Source organism: Phragmites australis, chromosome 2, assembly GCF_958298935.1.
Source record: "Phragmites australis chromosome 2, lpPhrAust1.1, whole genome shotgun sequence".
In the NCBI taxonomy this organism is placed as follows: Eukaryota; Viridiplantae; Streptophyta; class Magnoliopsida; order Poales; family Poaceae; genus Phragmites; species Phragmites australis.
Window position 1 is genome coordinate 29,664,752 of NC_084922.1, and position 14,820 is coordinate 29,679,571.

Sequence of the window (14,820 nt, forward strand, 5' to 3'; positions counted from 1 at the left end):
CACGGACGTATACGGTGACATCTGTTATTAAGTAGCAAATTGACTAGAACATAAAGAATAACAATTTGGACTCAACTATTAGCATATGACGTGAGTACAGGCAGCAGAAAAGAATTCGTACTGCCAGTATAAAGAGGAACCAACAAGAACATATTTTATTGGCGCCATAATTTCTGTTGGGGTGATCTCTCGTCCTCCACTTTCATAGGATAACTCAAAGTCTATCGATGGTTACGTATTCGGATGATTACAGGGTTATTTCAGAGAATACAGACGAAGATCGCGAAGTACCTTCGATCGAAGACTCGAGATGTGCTCGCGGTCCTGGCTATCCGCATCGACGAAGGCGACAGCAGGCCTTTGGTCAGAAGCCAAAGACTACACTGGTAATTTTGCTGATCGGAATGAGCGAAGGTAGCGGCACGTCTTCGGACTGGGACCGAGAATCAACTCATAGCGCCGAAGGGAATAAGCGAAGCCCGTGGTGAACCTCCGGGCTGATAGCTGAGAAGCCTTCGGCGGAATCTCGGGGTTACCGAAGACCGTGACTGGACGTCGAGGCACGCTTTAACTGTCCGGGACAGAGTTGTAATTATGTAAATACGCTTGATTGTACCATAATATTCCCGAATATTTTAAGAATGTAGTAGGTAAAGGGACAAAAAAACTGTAAACTCTGCGTGAAGTGATTAAGTACAGGCTATAAATAGGATCATACTTATCCGAGACGGGAGCAATTAATTGAGACAGTTTACCCAAAACACATATCTCCTTAAAAACCCTTCGACTTTCTCTATAAACGAAGGTTTACCTTATTTGGAACATCAGTTCCAACAGCTTCTTCCTTCTTGATTCTTCTCTTGCGCAGACCTAAAATTCGGCAGAGCTCTGCCATTCATTATAATACGAGAGATCAAAACACACACAAGCCAGCCTCACCGGCTGGGACTGAGATAACTACAGGATCGTAAGCACGATAACAAAGAGATAAAAGAACAACTTAGTCAACAAAAGAAAAAGAGCAACACCTCATATTTGATCCTGGTTCACAGCAAGCCTCGCCATGGCTGCCTCCTTTGCCAAATAATGAACCACCGCGGTTGGAGCGAAGTAGGCTCCTTCAAAAATTCATTTGGACGGCATAAATAGCGGCAGCAGCCAGCGCATCCTCCTTGTCTTGATTCACAAAAATAGAGGGAGGACTGATCTGAACTGAATTTTTATTAGTAGACGAATTAATTAGCGACGTGATGGCCACAACGTGCAACTTCTCCGTTCGTACACAATCTCCCTTTACTCATTTCAAAGCTCAAAATCTAAACTACATAGAACATGTAAAATCACTATTCTGTTGTATATATACGTTTCAGGCCAACATGAGCAGAATGTTCAGAGCTTCCTCAACTTGATCTGAGCACCGTGTTGGGGGTGCAGGGTTAAGACGGTGTAAGGCGCGTGGGTGTAGGACGGCGAGAGCTCAAAGGAGAAGCGCTGGAGGATGGTGCACAGCGCCATCTTTGCTTCCAGCAGTGCGAAGTTCTGGCCGATGCAGATCCTGGGACCCCCGCCGAATGGAAAGAAGGCGGCCTGATACTTGGTCGCGTTGGAGATGCCGTCCGCGAACCTCTCCGGATTGAACTCGCTTGCGTCTTTCCCCCAGACGTTGCGATCATGGTGAATGAAGAGCATGGGCAGCAGAAGGTTCACTCCTGCAGGATAGTTGATGCCACCGAGCTCCATTTCCTTGTATGTCCTCCTGGTTATAAAAGTCACCGGTGGGTATAGCCTTAGGACCTCGTATAGAATCATGGTTACCTGAGCATACATAAAACAAGTTCAAGATTGTTGCCGCAGTTATACGACATGAAAAAACACAAGCTTTCCTATTTATTCCCTAAAAAGGTTCCAATTTAACAATGATCGGTGAGTTCTCTCCACCATGTTTCGGCAGCATATTCACAGATTCACATGGATTCAAGGTATCAATGTTAGCATATCTACGATTTAACCCCAACCATTTTAGAAGTAAAGTAAACCAGTAGTTTTCCACCAGAATCACAAGCTCAGGATTATTAGCTAGCGTCTAATTGAATGAAAATAAAGCATTTCAAAACTTATCTACTAAATCCTACTTTATTTAGTTTCCATTTAACAAAGAAATTAGATGCAACTTTTAAATTTCACGATAAAATATAACATTGATTTTGTACTTACAATCTTCAGACGGCTCAAGCTATCAAAATCTGGTCTAGCTCTTCCAAAGTGGCTCAACACTTCTTCTCTTGCCCGCTCTTGCCACTCTGGGTGCATGCTTAGCACGATGAACGTCCAAGTAAGCATGACAGATGTTGTCTCCATACCTGCGAAGTAAAATAACTTGCATTCCTCAATCACATCTTCTGTTGCCATTCCTAGATTCGCATTCCCATTTGATTGCCTCATGTTTGACTCCAGTAATAAGCCCAGCAGATCATTGTTAGTACTTCTTTCGCCATTTTTAATAGCCTTCTCTCTTTTGCCAATTATTCCATGCAGAATTTTGCGGATCTCTCGATCAATTTCTCTCATCCTTCTGTTATTTTTGGTGGGCAAGAACCTGCATATGTTCAACAGTGTTACTACAGAACAAATTCATAATTGCTACCACAAAACTGCGGCTACGGAAAGGAGAACAATTGCATTCTCTTATGCTGATTTCTTTTATCCAGTCTTTTCTCTCCCTACAACACTTGAGCAATGAATTTTAGGAGTAGTTAAAATGTTAATAGTGCTCAAAATATTCTTGCACGGAAAAACATCATTCTGTACCTCGCCCTCAACTAGAATTGATATAAGGTTACAAAAACATGGATAGGAGTAATTACTAAAATATTCATATGTAGAAACATGTAGGCGCTTGACAAATGCTTGGACATGTGACTTCACATGTATAAAATTTCTCTCCTAATTAGAGGAAAAAGAACAAACCAATATCCTGGGATAAATATTGTTTGGACAGATTGTATAAAACGTTCAGCTAGTTCTCCTTGCAGCTGGAAAATTTTCATCCCCTCCTGATAGCTGCTACCAAACGCGGTTCTTGAGATAACATCTCCAGTAAGATTCTGGAACTCAGGCCAGACGTCTATCTCAGAAGATCCCTCAGAAAGCATCGAATTCTCCCATCTAGTAATCATTTCGACAGAACAGGTAGAAAATACTGGCAGCATCCGCTGTGAATGAAACATCATCATTAGTCTACTATGGAGCGCATTATCCAATATACGACATGCTGCAATTTGAATTGAGAAAAAGAAAGTCATCTAAAGAGAAAGCAGCAAACAAATACCTTTATCTTCTCAAGATGGAAGGCAGGATTGAGAATCCTCCTATGCTTTGCCCATTTCTCGCCTTCATGACTTACAACCCCATTGGCTAGCAACTTTCCGATACGGCTACTCTTTGGTTTACCAAAGTGGCCAAACTTGTTAGACAAAATCTCCCTCACTAATTCCGGGTCTGAAACCATCACCCTTGGCGTCGGACCAAACCAAGTGAATGACATTTTCCCTGCATTAGAGTTTAAAATTTTTAAGTAAGAAGACTAGCTGGCTGCATCCAAAGCATTTTCTTAGGAGGTGGTTGTCACAGGATATCATAATCGATAATTTTGTTACTTGCAATCAAAGCGCATGCTCTAAATGGATAGTTGGCCCTGTTAAGTGTCTAGTACACGCACACAAGTATCCCTGTATTCTTTTCAGAACATGTTGGCCCTGTCAAGTGTCTAGTACACGCACACAAGTATCCCTGTATTCTTTTCAGAACATACTGCGCGCTAGTTGATATGAGGGGAAATAATTGCAGCTCCTTTTCTCAACCTGTTTAGCCATACAATCTAGCTATTTTGGGCATGGTAACAGAATCACGTGACCTAGATGATTGTTCTGCTAAGTCTGTAACCCAGGCTAATCCCCAACATTACATCACGTTCTGATTACTGAACTTCCAATCTACTCCGTAACTTATGTGTGCCCCTTTTCGGAGTTCACGACGAACATATCGTAAGGGTCGCAACAAATCATGTTGCCTCAATACCAAAGCTACCAATTTTGGCATAACAAAAACGGAGACGAAAGGAATAAACTTTGGATGGGGGCAATGATTGGAGTGGATAGAAGTTACCGTATTCCTTCATGGAGTTGTGGAGCATGGGCTGCACGCGGGGGGCGATGTCGTGGCAGCCGAGCGGTAGCGGCTTCGTGCGAGCCTCCCGGTTGATCCGAGCGTTTTCCCTCAGGTCGCCGGTGAAGAGGCGGTACCTGGTGCCCTTGAGGCCCTGGGCCCGCAGGGCCCGGTCCAGCCGCCGCGGCGTCCACCATGCCCATTCCAGCGTCCAGGCCGCCAGCCACAGCATCGCCGCGGCCGCCGCCGCGCCAGCCAGGGCCCACGGCGAGGCCTCCCGCAGCATGAGCAGAGCTCGGGTCGCCATTGGCTTCGTGGTGCAGTGGAATAGGAACAGAAAAGCAGAGAAGGGAGCAGGTGATGTACTCCGCTTAAATATAGGACGGCTGGGCCGACACGTCTGCATTTTGGCTACTTCACCTTTTGTACTTGAGTTTCCGTGGGTTTGAAAACAAAATTCATAAAGATTATTTTCTTTTTGCGAAATTCATAAATGTTACGTACTTCATAAACTTCTTCGAATTTACACATCTTTAGTCTAAAACTAAAACATGTATGTTAAAAATGATCTTTGTGTTTATTATTGCTGCTATTATTATTCATAAAATAGTAGTTACAACTAGATGGTTTCGCCAGGTTTTGGATTTCATTTACGGGACCAAAATCACAATTGGTGTGGTTTGGAAAAAACATCACCCCACTTTCTCAAATTTTATTCGTAAATTTTATTCTTTTAAGGTTTTGCAAGGTTAGATGTGGTGCATGTATAAAAAAAAAGGGGGAAATCTAATCTAATCGGCGCATGCACGCTCACGATGACGACTGATCGAGAGCTAGCAGTACTCCCTGTGGGGTGGTGGACACAACCGGTGGGTAGATCAAACTTTGTACTTAGGACGATTTTTCGGAGTAAAAAAATGGTCCCATTCAACCATTGATATGCACACAACTTGATCTTTCAAAAGATTATATTGCAACATACTCTTAATTTAAAAGTAACACCTTTTAAGTATATCTATGATACCTTGAAAAACAATGGTGAGCTCCTAACTAACGCCAACTTATCTCTGTATCTAAAAATAGTAGGTGAGGTATAGAGTATACATTAAGTTAAAATTGATCTCGGCTTCACTCACATAATTTAACTGGAGATCGAGTTCTAAGGGGACTACGTCCCTCACGTAAGCGCTCTGATCGGAGGCGTAACTACCATATTGGTTACGATCTCACTCCATACAACACTATATAATTGACTAGGAGAGTTTGACTTAATCGCAGCTATTCTGCACCAAGCCATCATCAAGCTAGAGACATCTATAGGCTCATGTCTATCCTAAGGCTTTCACTGTGATGATTAGATGTTCAATCTAGAGGTTACCATTAATGAGAAAAGATTAGAACCTACACAATACAATAATACTCAAATCATATCTAGGATAAAATATAATCCTAAACTCTGTCATTATTTGAGAGAGAAAAAAGCAATGATTGATGTTGCTTATTTGGTTGAGCCAAGATAATTACAACGCCACATATTAATTGTAGCCATAGTTTGTGTAGTTGTACGACAAATAAAACTATATTTCATATCTAGTCATTACTGCAAAACAGGTGAATAGTGTCAATTACAAAACCTTATTAGTGCCGGTTTTAACCTGACACTGATTATTCGACACTGATAGTTCGTGACTATCAGTGCCGGGTATGGAACCGGCACTGAAAATCACTATCAGTGTCGGTTTGTGGATCGAACCGGCATTGAGAATAGCGACTAGAGGGGGTGAATAGGTGCCTCAACAAATTTCTTTTGAAATAGATGGTATTTTCCTATTTCTCACTCAACGCACCTCAAAACACTCGAGCGGAAGCAAAAGAATAAAAAAGACAAAGCAAGAAGATTAGCTTCATGGCAACATGACTCCACGGATGGAATATGAATCATAGATTACATTCAAGACCATTCTATATGTCTTTGTGTAAAAAACTCGCAACTTTCAAATAAACTAGAGAAAATGGTTATCGGATAAGGTTATCTTTCAAGATGATAGTCTAATGGCAAAGGGACTCAAGACCTGCTCAAATATATGAGTATATGAGTGTTTAAGTCACTAGCATTCAGAAGAACAACTCTGCGAAGGTGAAAAACTACAGCTGAAAGAAAAGATCACCGAGCAAGGAACCTCTCCAAGTTGATGATCTAGAGGCAAAGGTACTCAAAACCCATGAGTGTACACTCGTATGTGAATTTTTATACCTCTAACAATAAGAAGAGCAACCTCCCAAGGTGCTGAAAATTCAGCTCAAAAACCAAAACGAAAATCACAAAGAAACACCGAAAATATGCAAACTTGCAAGGGAACCAATAGAGGAAAACTAGAAGGAGGTGAGCACAATAACATGAAGAAAAATAAACTTCATTGCAGCAGGGATCATCCCTATTTTAAACGGATTAAAAAAAATTTCTCACAAAACTCTCACATAATACATAGGCTACGCACTCATCTTCCTCTCTACTAAAATCCTAACACAAGGCTCTTATATGGGTGGCATAAGGGGCTCAAATGGCTGATTCAAACTCTCTCATAGCCCTACCTCGCTATTTATAGGTCAATGAAACTTAACCCCTAAGTTTACTAGCTTTTTCCCAAAATACACATCTCTTATAGTACACTCCTACCTACCACCGAGGATATTTTGGTCAATTTTCTTCTCCATTCATCGGACGGCGGCGGCGCCTTCACGACTTAACTTCGCCTCGACGTAAGCTTCGCGATGGTGCCACGTACTACTCCAGTCCTCCCACAGTTTTGAGATCAAACCGTGAAACCGCCTACACGCTTCTCAAAACGTGACTCACCGCCTTGCTTACATCTTAAGCAAGTGCTTTGATGTTGATGCGTGTACTCTGTCATACGATTCTGACCGCCGGTAAGCTTCTCTCACTCCCGATCCCTCGAGCCGCTTAGTCACTTGTACCGGCATCCCTTTCGCTTGACTTTGTCAACACGCCGTCTCCATCCGCCTTCAATACTTTACTTGAGCTTCACGTGTCCAGCTAGGATCACCCTTGACTCCGTCCAACCTCCTTAATCATCTGGCAACAAGCACTCCGCTTTGCCCGATCATCCTACCGTCGACCGCCAAGTTACATCCATCATCTGCACACCATGAGACAAGAATATCTCCAACTCCAATTCCAATTCCAATTCCAATTCCAATTAATCCATAATCAATATGCTCAAATAAAATCCAAAATCAATTCAAATCACATCAAAGCTCATGCAAAACCGAAGATAATCAAACCAAATAAATGATAATATCAATCATTCATCACAAATAAATCAAGACACATTTCAACTTGATTTCTCATTTCTTATAAAAGCCAATAAACAAAAACCATAAACCGCTTTCAGAAAAACCGCTTAAAAAAACGATAAACTTCAATCGTACCAAGTATGATGCCATCGGGGAGACCAGAGCTAGGTGATCTCGATCGATGATCAGGGCAGTAGTATTACCCGCAAATACGCGGGCCACAAGTATAAAATAATTTAGCTGGTGCGAAGGAGTCACGCACTGCGTCACGGGCCGGCAGGGCCATCTGAAGGCGTGCAATAGAGTCATACTTGTCAGGTGAGGTTGAGATGAGATGACGAAAGCGCTTGCGTAAAAGCTCTTGTCCTGCCCTGCATGTATGGCTGTACACCCCTGCCTCCGTGGACACTTGATGCTTCGGTGAAGACCAAAGCAGGCTTCAAGCACGCTGCACGGTGCGTCGCCGAAATGGCTCCCATCGCGAACATACTGGCACTGAAAGATGGTGATGCGTCAGGTCGCTCCTGTTATATAGAAGTGTCACTGGTCTAGTTGATCCCTTGTGTCCATTTGTTTAAGGTTCTTGTGTGGTCAGCTATGCGGCAGGCCATACCTTGCTCGTAAGGAGCTTCAATGCTTCATGGAGAAGAAACTCTAACGGCGACCGGATTGGACAAAAGCTACCGAAATGGAGTACAGGATAGACACCCACCATGTGGCGACTGCTTCCTTGTTCGTTTCGTTTCTGCGGAACCGGTTACGATTTTTTGGGAACCCAGAAGGCCAAGTCAGACCATGCAGCATTGCATGTCATGTTGATAAAAACGTACGGCCATTGTGTGATCCATACATAGATCGAAGTGTTTAGTCAGTGTTCAACTGTTCATTACTTTCATAAATTGAAATATAAATTGTCATAGAATCCTACTGATCATTTTTTTTATGCCACCAACATATACAGAGAAGTGTATCTTGGTTAACATATAGCATAACTCGGTTAGGATCCATATAGTGAAATATGTTCACTCGGGTTTAAGTTTTAGACTCGACACATGTGCTCTTATTTTTTAAGGAATAATACATATATACATGGATACATTTAATGATCAAAGTGTGTATCCGTGCTGTAAGGTTATACCTCTAATTTTGTTAAACCTATTCTAGAACGCACCCACATAAGTGTGATGTGAGTGAGTACATACATTCGACTTGTACTTTAAAAAAACATATATCAATACATATAGCATTGATATCACTAGAATCATGATGAAAATCTGTTTTATATAAAAAGGCGTACAATACATGTTGGCCCAAAACGTGATAACCCTTTTAGGTTCAGGATCTATTTAGATTATAACTATATTTTTCATGTCTAAATTTAGCCAAGTATGGCTAATAAATTTTTTATTATATATGGGACAAAGTTAGTAAAAAATTAAGTGTATGATATGTGGACTAATATGATAGTAAAGTATGACTTGTTATAGTTATAACAATCAACCAAATAGTTACTAAAAATCTATAATATAATTAAACTTAGACATGATAAAGTTAAGCTCAAATCAAACATGCCCTAGGTAATCAATTCTAGGCAGAGTGTTCATCAATCATCAATTGATCATCAACCATATTTCTTAAGCCCAAGCAACAACATTTTTTTGTTATTTATTTTCCCATGCAACATGCTCGCGTAACGCAACAATAATATGCAATGAATCAAGTTGTGCGCGCTGTATGGTCAGAGGCTGAAAACTCTTTTTCACTATATCAAAAAGCAACAACAAAATCTTATACGGCCTTAGGCCAACTCCAACGGGAGCCGGAAATCCAAGCCGCATCCCTGTAGTTCTGATTTTGCCGTTTCCAGCTGCTGCATTCGGCTCCAGCGGAAGAGGCATCCGGTTCTACAGTGATGCAGACACGCGACTGTAGCACTAGGCAGCCTGCAAATTTGCCGTTGGTTTTGAGGCTCCCGTAACCCTGTAGACTGAGTATGCGTGTGGGCCCGAAAGGAGGAAGAGAGTAATGTAAGGTAGGAAATAGGGTGTCTGTTGGAGATAAAAAAAATAGGAGAGACTGTAATAGTGATAGAGGATGCTGTAATAGTATTATAGGGTGTGAATTTTTAGAGTTTCTGTTGGAGATGGTCTTACAGAGATTATTTAACAGGCATGCGTACCTGCAAACGTCATGTGACTAGTTTATTTCAGTGCCCCCTTTTATATTCACTCTAGAGAAATGAGAACAACGCATGCCCTCACATAGGAACGTCTTAATCAACGCGATTAGCCCTGTTGGCCTTTTCGGCGAACTTGTGCCACAGATGCAAACAGCGAATCTGGCTTCCACTGGTCTCTTGTGTTGTGCATCTTTTTCCACAAACCAACCGTGGCCGCCAAGGAAACATAGACAACACCTACAAATAAAAAGAAAAAGAAAAACATGTGACGCCAACGAAGCACGCCAATCACTGGCCGGCGACACATCTTAAGCTAATAAGAAGAGATATAAGTAGATACTTAATAAATAGTTTAGGATTATTATTTAGTTTATTTTTTTTAACTTAATTAGACGAGGGAGGGGCAGAACTTGCCATAGGCCAAGCCCATAGCTGTTCTATTCAAGTTTGGGTTGGATTTAAAAATAATTATCATTTATAAAGTAAAATCCAATGAAAATTTAGATCCAGATCTTAGGTTGAAGCTTAGACTGTCATGAATTTGGTCCCGCTCCTATATAAGAGTGATTTTTAATTCATTCTTTTAGTTTTAAATCAATCCAACGACCTAACCAATACAAACTTGCATGCCTCCTGATAAGCGGTTCGATGTCTATTTATACCGCTCACTTGCTAAGCTCGCAGCCCACTGCGCTGCACAGTCGCCGTTGCCGCAGCAGAACACTAATCGGGAAGGAACCCGATGGACGAGGTCGTAGAAGCAGCAGCAGTAGTTTCGCCGTCGCCGTGGAGCCTGCTCCAGGGGCTCCTTGCCCTGCTCGGCGCGTGGGTGGCCTACCGTGCCGCCGAGAGATGCTGGCTGCGGCCGCGGCGGCTCAGCCGGGCGCTCCGTCGGCAGGGGCTCGGCGGTACGGCGTATCGCTTCCCGGCGGGCGACCTCAAGGAGAACGCCCGGCTCAACGCCGAGGCTCGGTCCAGGCCCATGCCTCCGTGCCACGACGTTGTCCCCCGCGTGATGCCGCATCTCCACAACACTGTCAATGAGCACGGTACGTCGACTGTCTCAGACGATCTCCTAAAGTTCAGTAGCTTAGTATTAATAGAAAATCTTAGACTGAATTTAGTTGGATTTATCGAATTATGCTTGAATATGTTTGCTACCGACGTGAACATTGAGATTGACGTCGTTTGACAAGTGTTGTGAATTATTGGATGTTTTTGTGGACGGAAGTGCCCACGTTGGTGACAAACTTTTTTGTGGTGTTAACATGGCAAGTTTTGTCCTTCTTCCATATCCGACTTATTGCTGTCTCCAGACTTTTTAGTAAACAAGTTCAGAAGTACCAGCCAACAAATTGCTGATATTCCCTCAAAATAGAGGTCTCCTATATTCAAAAGTTTAAAACTAAAATTTACAAACTTGCTTTTCTAAAATTTGCTCAAAATTATTCGCAAATTGTTCTTATTTTTTAGGAGATTTTCCCAGTTGTCACTAATGTAGATGTGTTTCGACAAAATGACATACCTCTCTTGCTGACACATAAGACCACTTGTATCAATGACAGGTGGGTCAGAATGGTAAATCTTCAAAACACATTTAAATTAGTAGCATATAAGCAATTTTATATTTTTATTCAAAATATGTAGCAGCTAAATCTAATATTGTCTTTGAATAATTCTAATTTATTCATAAACTTTATAGAACATCCAATCTAAATTGTGTTAACTTATTTCTTAAATTGCTCACGGTTCTAATCTAATTTGCTCATGATTTTTTACAAAGTTACTTACATGACTGCATTTAAAAGACAAACGAACAATGTTTCTTTTATTTTTGCAAAGGGTTGAAGTAGGTTATAAATAAGTATTGTAGGTTTAGATATAAAAAAATATAAAAATAAAATAAAATACTTATGTTCGTTTTTTTTAAAGTAGACGTACATGTCATAAGTCCAAAACATGCCCATGCAGTTTTTAAATGTGTCGAACTTTGTAAATCTTCATCGCTTTGACGATACAAACATTGAACTGCAGGCAATATTTGCATCACTTGGTTCGGCCCGATCCCCAGGGTGGTCATCGCAGAGGCAGAGTTGGTCAGAGACATCCTATCTAACAAGTTCGGTCACTTCGAGAAGTTCAAGAACAAACGTCTCGGCAAATTGCTGGCCCTTGGCCTTGCGAGCTACGACGGCGAGAAATGGGCAAAGCACCGGAGGATCCTGAACCCTGCATTCCATCTTGAAAAGCTTAAGGTGCTCACTCCTAGTTTCAAGTTATCAAATCCTGCTACCCTATAAGCAATCAGTCTCAGTTCAGTACGACTACATGCACATGTGTGCTTACTCAAGTCATTTTCAGCGCATGCTGCCGGCGTTTTCTACGTGCTGCACCGAGCTGATAGATCACTGGGAGAGTAAACTTGCTGGTTCCGATCGATCATATGAACTGGACATCTGGCCGGAGTTTCAGAACCTCACCGGAGACGTGATCTCCCGCACGGCGTTCGGCAGCAGCTTCATGGAAGGACGGAGGATCTTCCAACTCCAAGCAGAGCAAGCAGAGCGAGTTACCAAGGCCTTCCAGTATATGTACATCCCAGGATTCCTGTGAGCACCCTCCTATCTGTCACGGACATCTCCGGTTCTTTGAAGGCACGTATGCATGCGCATCGACAGCATACCATTTCTTAAGTATACCTCTTGCAGGTTCTTCCCGACACAAAACAACCGGAGGATGAACGAGATCAACCGAGAGATCGAAGGGAATCTAAGAGGCATGATCGAAAAGAGGGAGCGCGCAATCGAGAGCGGCGAATCGAGCAGCAACGACTTGCTCGGCCTGCTGCTGCAGTCGAACAGGGACAGCGGGAAAGGCGGTCTGAGGATGACCACCGAGGAAGTGATCGAGGAGTGCAAGCTCTTCTACTTCGCGGGGATGGAAACCACATCGGTGCTGCTCACGTGGACGCTCGTCGTGCTAGGCATGCACCCTGAGTGGCAGGAACGCGCGAGGGACGAAGTCCTCAGCGTGTTCGGCAGGGACAAGCCAAATTTCGACGGCCTTAGCCGACTCAAAACGGCAAGTAGTGTTTTCCACACCTCTACATATGATTCAACAGAATTTTTAAATTAGTAGAACATGTATGTTCGCCTCAAACCCTTTCCTATGTGATAACGATGCCCATGCTTCACCTTGTGATTCAGGTGACGATGATACTATACGAGGTGCTCAGGCTGTACCCGCCGGCGGTAACGCTAAACCGAAGGACGTTCAAGGAAATGCAGATCGGAGGCATCACATACCCTGCAGGGGTGATCCTTGAGCTGCCCATAATCTTGGTTCACCACAATCCTGACGTGTGGGGCAAGGACGCGCATGAGTTCAAGCCAGCGAGGTTCGCGGAGGGGATCTCAAAGGCGACGAAGGACCAACCGGCGTTCTTCCCCTTCGGTTGGGGCCCCCGGATCTGCATCGGTCAAAACTTTGCATTGCTCGAAGCCAAGATGGCGCTGAGCATGATCCTTCAACGCTTCGAGTTCCAGCTGTCGCCGTCGTACTCACATGCGCCGTACACAGTCATCACGCTGCATCCTCAGCATGGCGCGCAAATTATACTCAAGAGGCTATGATCGTCTTATGCCATTGGTCGTTGTCGAAGATGATATCGGAGTGTTGTAACTTGTACCAGTAATTGGGTGGTTTTGTGTATCTAAATTTTGCGTGGAAATAAATGGCAGGAGAAATATTATGCTTAGATAATATGCTCACGGTGAGGGATGGGGTGCCCTCGCGACTCCTGTGACCCCGCCGCCAACACCATAGGTCTCCAATTCCAACCTAAATCTACCGAAAAATCCCCTTCCCCTCCACAAATCCGCTTCGCCCAAAGTCAGTCTTCTCATTTTCCCACACACACAACCGGAGACAGCTTCTTTGCCGAGTGCCTCGGGCACTCGGCAAAGGACGATATACACTCGGCAAAGGCTTTGCCGAGTGCTACACTCGGCAAAGGGCGCTCGGTAAACAGTTTGTCGGCAAAGACCTCTTTGCCGAGTGCACTTTATCGGGCACTCGGCAAAGGCTTTGCCGAGTGCTAATCTGACACTCGGCAAAAGTCTCCGCTTTGCCGAGCGCCAGTGAATCAAACACTCGGCAAAGGTGGCGCTGTGCCGAGTGCCACCTTTGCCGAGTGAATATCATTTTTCCATTCATTTTTTTTCATTATTCGAATGACTAGCAGTTATAATTCGAATTATCCAAAAAAATTCAATTAATTGAAATAAATTAAAGAAATATAGAAAAAGTCCGAGAAATGTGCCACATTGGAACATGGACTACCAGGTATTGTATGAGGACTGCAGAAAAAGTTTGGAGGTCAAAAGTGAAAAAAATAGGGTTTGCCGAGTGTCAAAAAATGACACTCGGGAAAGGAGCCTCTTTGCCGAGTGCCAGATGTTTGCCGAGTTCTTTCTCTCTGGCACTCGGCAAATAGCATCTACGAACTTGAAGCACCAGGTATTGTATGAGGACTGCAGAAAAAGTTTGACCACCAGGTATTGTATGAGGACTGCAGAAAAAATTTGGAGGTCAAAAGTGAAAAAAAAAATAGGGTTTGCCGAGTGTCAAAAAATGACACTCGGGAAAGGAGCCTCTTTACCGAGTGCCAGATGTTTGCCGAGTTCTTTCTCTCTGGCACTCGGCAAATAGCCTCTTTGCCGAGTGCCAGATGTTTGCCGAGTTCTTTCTCTATGGCACTCGGCAAATAGCCTCTTTGCCGAGTGCCCGATAAAAAGCACGCGGCAAAGTCTGGAACACTCGGCAAAGAAGCCGTCTCCGGTAGTGACAAATCCTCCCCTCCACTGCAGTTTCGAGCCTGGCGGCGGGGGTCTCAACCGGAGTGCGGCCAGAAATTCACGGCCACCGCAAGCTCCAGATGTTCTCAAGGCTGTGCTACTTCGTCAACAGGCTCATGAGCAAGTATGTGCAGGAATCTCTCTCCCTACCTTTGAATCTAGTTGCACTCGACCATAGGATGGGACGCGTGGGTCAGATAGAGGTATTGCACAGTTATGCAATGGAAATGGAGGCAATACGCCTCTCTCGGCTCGCCCGCCGCGTTGTCAGCCGCAACAGACCACTAGGCTCGAGAGGAGCAGGGC

The 14,820-nt window shown here is 43.5% G+C and overlaps 2 protein-coding genes across 2 annotated transcripts; one reads left to right on the forward strand and one right to left on the reverse strand.

Annotated features, from left to right (window-relative positions):
- Positions 1 to 1,203: 1,203 nt before the first annotated feature.
- LOC133908261 (cytochrome P450 CYP72A616-like) lies at positions 1,204 to 4,532 on the reverse strand. Its single transcript, XM_062350261.1, has 5 exons — positions 4,165 to 4,532; positions 3,329 to 3,549; positions 2,968 to 3,212; positions 2,215 to 2,596; positions 1,204 to 1,815 (listed from the first exon to the last, which is right to left on the reverse strand). The coding sequence occupies exons 1-5, from the start codon at positions 4,469 to 4,471 to the stop codon at positions 1,390 to 1,392; spliced, it is 1,581 nt and encodes a 526-aa protein (XP_062206245.1). The 5' UTR covers positions 4,472 to 4,532; the 3' UTR covers positions 1,204 to 1,389.
- Positions 4,533 to 10,400: 5,868 nt separating this feature from the next.
- On the forward strand, positions 10,401 to 13,351 carry LOC133908262 (cytochrome P450 CYP72A616-like). Its single transcript, XM_062350262.1, has 5 exons — positions 10,401 to 10,707; positions 11,693 to 11,913; positions 12,020 to 12,267; positions 12,367 to 12,739; positions 12,865 to 13,351. Exons 1-5 carry the CDS (start codon positions 10,401 to 10,403, stop codon positions 13,288 to 13,290), a joined length of 1,575 nt encoding a protein of 524 aa, XP_062206246.1. The 3' UTR covers positions 13,291 to 13,351.
- Positions 13,352 to 14,820: the final 1,469 nt, after the last annotated feature.

Excerpts from the sequence above, each read along its gene's own strand:
- LOC133908261 (XM_062350261.1), bottom strand. The coding sequence starts at position 4,471 with ATGGCGACCCGAGCTCTGCTCATGCTGCGGGAGGCCTCGCCGTGGGCC. Across the intron at positions 3,213-3,328 it reads TCCATCTTGAGAAGATAAAG|CGGATGCTGCCAGTATTTTC; the intron begins GTATTTGTTTGC and ends TTTCATTCACAG. Across the intron at positions 2,597-2,967 it reads ATATTTATCCCAGGATATTG|GTTCTTGCCCACCAAAAATA; the intron begins GTTTGTTCTTTT and ends GAACATATGCAG.
- LOC133908262 (XM_062350262.1), top strand. The coding sequence starts at position 10,401 with ATGGACGAGGTCGTAGAAGCAGCAGCAGTAGTTTCGCCGTCGCCGTGG. Across the intron at positions 10,708-11,692 it reads CAACACTGTCAATGAGCACG|GCAATATTTGCATCACTTGG; the intron begins GTACGTCGACTG and ends ATTGAACTGCAG. Across the intron at positions 11,914-12,019 it reads TCCATCTTGAAAAGCTTAAG|CGCATGCTGCCGGCGTTTTC; the intron begins GTGCTCACTCCT and ends AGTCATTTTCAG.